Source organism: Triticum aestivum, unplaced genomic scaffold, assembly GCF_018294505.1.
Source record: "Triticum aestivum cultivar Chinese Spring unplaced genomic scaffold, IWGSC CS RefSeq v2.1 scaffold197329, whole genome shotgun sequence".
NCBI classification, from domain to species: Eukaryota; Viridiplantae; Streptophyta; class Magnoliopsida; order Poales; family Poaceae; genus Triticum; species Triticum aestivum.
Window position 1 is genome coordinate 1 of NW_025227349.1, and position 6,568 is coordinate 6,568.

General features: G+C 44.1%; 2 protein-coding genes across 2 annotated transcripts; both read right to left on the reverse strand.

Annotated features, from left to right (window-relative positions):
- Positions 1–1,022: 1,022 nt before the first annotated feature.
- Positions 1,023–2,868, reverse strand: LOC123172705 (putrescine hydroxycinnamoyltransferase 1). Its single transcript, XM_044589641.1, has 2 exons — positions 2,394–2,868; positions 1,023–2,167 (listed from the first exon to the last, which is right to left on the reverse strand). The coding sequence occupies exons 1-2, from the start codon at positions 2,820–2,822 to the stop codon at positions 1,271–1,273; spliced, it is 1,326 nt and encodes a 441-aa protein (XP_044445576.1). The 5' UTR covers positions 2,823–2,868; the 3' UTR covers positions 1,023–1,270.
- A 1,190-nt stretch (positions 2,869–4,058) lies between these two features.
- On the reverse strand, positions 4,059–5,964 carry LOC123172706 (hydroxycinnamoyltransferase 4-like). The gene has a single exon (XM_044589642.1). The coding sequence runs from the start codon at positions 5,373–5,375 to the stop codon at positions 4,734–4,736; it is 642 nt and encodes a 213-aa protein (XP_044445577.1). The 5' UTR covers positions 5,376–5,964; the 3' UTR covers positions 4,059–4,733.
- Positions 5,965–6,568: the final 604 nt, after the last annotated feature.

Sequence of the window (6,568 nt, forward strand, 5' to 3'; positions counted from 1 at the left end):
CGATTGGCGTGCGTCGTGGGAGCTCAATTGGGCTAAGAAGTTCAGTGGGCTGACCGGCTGAGGCATGGGGCTCGGGATGGGTTAGCACGCCTATGGCTGGGCCTCTATAAGGCTACAAATCTGACAAAAAGTCCTATTAGATGTATAGCACTACTTGGGCCATGCCTGGGGCTATAGCCCCAGCTGCCCCAGGCCCAATTCCGCCCTGCCCTCTCCTGCTCTCTCCTCCTCCTCCCTCCTCCTCCTCCTGCCTCCTCCTCCCCCTTTCTGTAAATAGGTTTTAGTTTTTGTTAAATGTAGTTTTTTCTTTTTAGTAAATGTATAGGTTTTTAGTATATTTTTTTAGAAAATTTGAATAAGTAATTTGAAAAGAATAAGTAAATGTAGGTCTTTTGAATAGAATAGGAATTTTTTAGAAATTTTGAATAAGTAAATTTGAATAGAATAAAATATAGAATTGAAAATTTTTAGTAAATGTAGGTCTTTTGAATAGAATAGAAATTTTGTAGAAATTTTGAATAAGTAAATTTGAATAGAATAGGAAATTATAAGTAAATTTGAATATAATAATTAAATGTAGCTTATGGAGTTTCACTAAGTCCTAAGATGACGATAATAATATTTTTTTTCATATTTTGTTTTTGCAGAAATCAAGGAGCCCCTGCATCATCCCCGCTGTCGTCCTCATCACCGACCCCCTCCGACCTCGATCGAGGTGAGTCCAGCCACCTCATGTTGTTAATTTAATTTAGGTATTTTAGGTGTTTAATCTTAGAATAATGTAGTATGAACCGTAGTTATGAATTACTCCACCAATGACTCGTAACTTGGAATACGTCATGGCTCCGAACGGACGTAGTAGTAGTAATCTCAGGCAATCGGACGACAATGGAATGGAAGCAGCAAAGCACTTGACGGCGGTCCTACATGAAGGAAATTTCCCCATATCCGTGGAAACCATATCATAGAGCAATAATGGATACACAAACAAAATAATAGGTTTGCAACAGAACACCCACCAATACCAGACCAGCATCATTTTCGTCGTAAGATTCCTTACAAGCACATAGACATCAGCTTCTCATCAGCTCGGGTACTCATGAAAAATAGCAGCAATGAAATAAACGCAACAACATAGTTGCCCATGTCTCGGATACACATACAGAATATTACTAGATCTGGATTAACCAAGACTAAATTATTGGACAAAAACTTAGATAAAAACAAAGATAGGCATGCCCAAAGGGAAAGGCAATTTTTTTGGAGCTGGCTAGAACTTGGAATACATCATGGCCCCGGACTTGGCATAGAACAAACACTCGAACTCCTTGAGAACTGCAGCCTCTATACACATGATGACGCGCACGCTGCCATCCCCCTGCACGCTCTCCAGCAGGTGCGCAAAGCCTCCACGGTTCGATTCAGCACACAAAGTAGCTAATGGCTTTCCCCAACTAAAATCCAAATCATAGAATGGCATGCCAAGCCAACTGACCATTCGCATATCTGTCGCCGGCAGACTTCCTAAAGCAGTGCTGTTGTCTGTCTTTGTTAATGCCAACTCAAGGTAGTCGACCGCCGAATGCACTAGCTCATCATTCACCCGGCTGATGGTGTCTCTGATTCGGCGTGCGATGTAGGCCAGCTCGCCCAAGGCAATGCGCCGCGCTTCGTCGGCAACACTTAGATTTATTAACGCGTTGCCAAAGTAGCCATCCGGGAGTGGCGGCATCATGCTTCGCCGGATGTTGGCCACAAAAGCCAAGCGTGTTGTGGAGTTCGGTGGTAGCCGTCGGGCTAAACACATGCATTGCCACACATGGGCACTGACGACACTGAAGGTCCTCACGCTTGCGCCACCACAAATGTGCTTAAGAGTGGAAACTTGGTCCTTCTGAAGAGTGAACACCTCGTTGACAACAGGCCCCAGAGTCCGGGATAGGATTATCTTGGGGAAAAAAGTTGAGAGTGCGTCGGGGTGAACAATGGGTGGGTCGCGTGCACATAAGCGGGTGCGGTCATGGTAAGGGAGGTTCACCACAGCCCGGTCGCCGTCCCTAGAGAAAGCTGACCATGTCCGGAAGAAGTGGAATGCGGCAGTTCCATCCACAGCGCCATGGTGCGTCGCCGTCCCTAAGACCACCCCTCCACACTTCAAGAATGTCACCTACATATATTGATTTCTAGCACACATTACATGGAGTACAAGTTTCTACTATTGTAGTGTGCTAATATTTTTCTTGAGGACCTTTCATTACAAGGAAAGAGAAGGGACTAGTTCACATACAAAACTGGCAGAAACCAAATGTAGTGTACCAGCATAGTGTTGATGTGGCTAGAAAGCAAGTCAAAATGAAATAAAGAATAACTAATTCAGAAAGAAACACACAGACCTGAATGGCGCACAAGATGCCTGCTGAGTCGTCGACGAGGGGAACAAACAACCTCCTTAGCCTTGGTGATGGCTTGAAGTCTCTAAAGTCATCAGCAGTTAGACGAGAGCGAGCCACAAGGAAAGGTAAACCCTCGCCGTTGCAGTCGATCTCCAATTTGCCCTTGGCGTCCGGCCTGAGACGGCCGGCTAGGGGGTAGAAGGCCACGAGAGCCTTGCCCAATGCCGTCTTCAACCTGGCCACATCAAAGAAGTCGTCCTTGGTGGTTCCGACGGAACCACATCGACGGTAGAAATGAACAAGTGGGGTGTGGCCTTTGTTGGCCAGCATGAGGTCGAGCGGCGACAGCCGCAGCGCTCTTCCCGGCGTGGCAGCGGCCGGCATTACAAAGCAAGACTCTACCACCTGCACCTCCTCCTCACCGGCCATTACAAAGCAAGACTCTTCCCGGCGTGGCAGCGGCCGGCATGTACCATTTGGGAACATGCATGTGATCGGTGGTCTCTAGTACGTCCAGAAGTTGATGGAGACATTGATGGCAATATCATTATCGCCAGTACATACGGGTACTATTATGCTGCTTTCTCCTATTGATTGCAATCAAACACTAGAAGGTGGGCCATCTATGTCGGCAGATACTGACGGTTAGTTAAACATCAATATATTCTATGGTAGATCTAAGGCATCTTCAAGGGCTATGTATGTAAACAAGACGTGTAAAAGAATTCAAATTTAGATGTTTCGAAAAATTCTTAAACTTTTTTGAATGTTCACCAGACATGTGAGCACACCATCTAAAATTTCAAACCAAATCCAGAATATATACAGAGAAAAACAAAAAACATTAATTCAGCAAGATAGTGTCAAAAAGTCAAAAGCAAAAACCACACTATTCACACATGCATTTGTTTTTTTACAAGTATATCATTACAATCACAACCTTGGTAACCTGCCTTACTTACACACTTGCCCATCTCGAATACACTCCAAGACCTAAAATTATTAGTTCTTGATTTACTGAAACTAATCAGTCGACAAAATAATTGAGTAAAGTACACTGAAAGTTGTCATGACAGATCAGCTTCATACATTAGCTTAGAAATCTCACAATTTGGTATAAGTGATGCACTGATGGCTCGATACCAGTCGACATGACTTTGTAGGGTGGGTATCTAAAAAATCACATTGCAAGGTTACACCACTGTCTTGACTAATCGCTGGCGGTATTTATTATGGACGATGCTACGCGTCGCCGGCGGATCTTTTTTAAAGATCTGCCACCTCCACAACCGTACCGTCTGATCATGTGCATTCATGGTCCGACCCTTTCCTCATATTTGCAACAAAGGCAGTGTTGCATAACCCTTTACAGCATACCTCATGTTGCGGAAATATCTGCAACAGAAGATTTCTTGCATAATTTTTTCTATCTTAACTATGTTGCGGAAGGACTTCTGCAACATAGACGATGTTGCAGAAAAATTACAAGGTGGTAAAGGCATGCGGCCAATGGTCGGATCGAACTCGGATCCAACGGCTGTGTGGGCGGCGAAACTTTACATGTGACCTGTCGACTGATTCTAATCATTTCCCATTTATTATAGGATAATAGCGTGCAAACTTCAAGTCTCCTAGACGTATTACACCACAGGTTATCTGCCTTACTACATAGTTGTCCATTTCTGCAATACATTTCGAGCCATACACACCGTTAGATCTGGATTAACTGAAACTAAAATTAATTATCCAGAAACATTTGGATACAAATAACCATGACTCGTTACATTGGAGGTGCTCAAAGAAAAGAAATAAATGGAGGCAGCGAGCTAGAATTTGGAATACACCATGTTGTCGAACTTGACATACAACAAACGCTTGAACTCCCCAAGAATTGCTGCCTCTATACACATCACCAGGTGCACACTACCATCCCCCTGCATGCTCTCCATCAGATGAACGAAGCCTCCACGGTTTGATACTGCATGCAACATAGCCATTGGCTTACCCCAACTGAAATCCAGATCATAGAATGGCATACCAAGCCAGCTAACCATTCGCATGTCCATCGCCGGCAGATCGCCTAAGGCTGGTTATAGTGGGGAGTAACTTATACTAGTGTCATGCATATGACACTAGTCTAAATTACTACATTTATAGTGCAAAATAACATACTAGTAGTGTCATAGAGGACTTCATTAATTAGCTTGTAGACTCATCTTGTCTTGGAAAGCGTTATGTTATAGTAACATATTATGTTACCACTTCTCATTAACTACATGCCACATAAGCAAAAAATTCTCGGAGTGCACTATGTTACTTGCTAAGTTACTCCCTCTATGACTAGCCAAAAGCAGGGCGGTTGTCCCTCTCTGCCAATGCTAGCTCGAGATAGTCGACCGCCGAATGCACTACCTCATTGTCCACCCGGCTTAGGGTGTCTCTGATTCGGCACGCAATGTATGCTAGGTCGCCCGAGGAGATGGTCCGTGCTTCGTCGCTGACACTTAGATTTATTACTGCATTGCCAAAGTAGCCGCCCGGGAGAGGTGGCGTCATTCTACGTCGGATATTCGCCATGAATGCAAGGCGCACTGTGGAGTCTGGTGGTAGCTGTCGGGCTAGAGACATGCACTGCCACACCTGGGCGCTCACGGTGCTGAAGGTGCTCACGCCTTTGCCACCACATATGTGATTAAGGGTGGAAAGTTGGTCCTTGCGGAGGATGAGAACCTCATTGACGACGACAGGACCTGGCGCCTGGGATAGGATTATCTTGGGGCAAAATATGGTAAAGGTGTCCAGACGAACAACAGGTGGGTTGCGTGCACACAGGAGGGTGCGGTCAAGGTAGGGGATTCTCACTACAGCTCGGTCGCCTTCTCTGGAGAATGCTGCCCATGTATGCAAGAAGTGTAATGCGGCAGTGCCGTCCACAACTCCATGGTGTGTTACCATCCCTAAGACCACTCCACCACACTTCATGAATGTCACCTACATAGATGGATTTGTGATACATGCTATATAAAATTATGAACGATATTTTTTTTGAAAAGGAGGATTACCTCCGGCCTCTGCACCGATCGATGCATGATATGTTTCTATTTCTACTCATTTTTTCCTGGAGCAACCAGTAACTAGGAAAACTGACCAAAAACGAAATATAGTGTATGACTGTATTATGCTTGACTTGATTAGAAAGTAGTAATATAGAAAGAATCAGACCTGGGTGCAGGGCCGGCTCTGGCGTATGGCCAGAGGGGCGACGACCCAAGGCCCAGGCCGGAGGGGGCCCATGATGCAGTGTACATATATAGTATAGCCCATCAAAAAATTAAGTAACGAAAAAAATATGAGAGAAAATAAAGGAGATGGGCTAGGCCCTACAGATAGCTAGCTAACGAAGCATCGCGCTAGACGCAAGGCACGGTTGCACGCCGCACGCGTACGTGTGTGAATCAAATCAATCACACTAGTAGAAAAAGGGCCTTTAGTCCCGGTTCATAAGGGCCTTTAGTCCCGGTTTTTTAACCGGGACTAAAGGGTCGTTACTAAAGGCCCTCCACGTGGCCGCTGCCTGGAGGTCCACCTTTAGTCCCGGTTGGTAACACCAACCGGTACTAAAGGAAATTTTCTGATTTTTTTGAATTTTTTTATTTTTAAATTTCTGAATTATTTTAACCTCTAATCTCTAATCACCCCTCATCACTGCTCAATTTAATCTCTAATCACCCCTTATCATTCCAAATCATCTAACTTCCCGGACGGTCACCCATCCTCCCACTCCCCCAGCCTGAGCACGCTTAACTTCTAGGTTCTATTCTCCCTCGTTTTCAAGTCTGCACTCGTTGTTTTCGTGACAATAGTAAGATGTTAATCCTATTAACCCTCAGGAGTTTAGCTTGAGCATGAAGTCACACATTTCACTGTTTGAGTTTGAAACTATTGTTCTAAAACACAATAATTATTTAGTAACACTAATATTTCTTGAATAAGTAGTTTGACCATTGTTTGACCATAGTTTGACCATAGTTTGACCAGATTTGACCAAAATTCAAAAAACTGAAATAATTATTTAATAACACTAATATTCTTGAATAATTATTTAGTAACACTAATACTTCTTGAATAAGTAGTTTGACCATAGTTTGACCAGATTTAATGAAAATTTTAAAACA

What these genes read in the sequence shown, in the direction of transcription:
- LOC123172705 (XM_044589641.1), bottom strand. Translation starts at nt 2,822, where the DNA reads ATGGCCGGTGAGGAGGAGGTGCAGGTGGTAGAGTCTTGCTTTGTAATG. An exon ending in GCATCTTGTGCGCCATTCAG is followed by an intron (nt 2,168 to 2,393) that starts GTCTGTGTGTTT and finishes CAATATATGTAG; the next exon opens with GTGACATTCTTGAAGTGTGG.
- LOC123172706 (XM_044589642.1), bottom strand. Translation starts at nt 5,375, where the DNA reads ATGAAGTGTGGTGGAGTGGTCTTAGGGATGGTAACACACCATGGAGTT.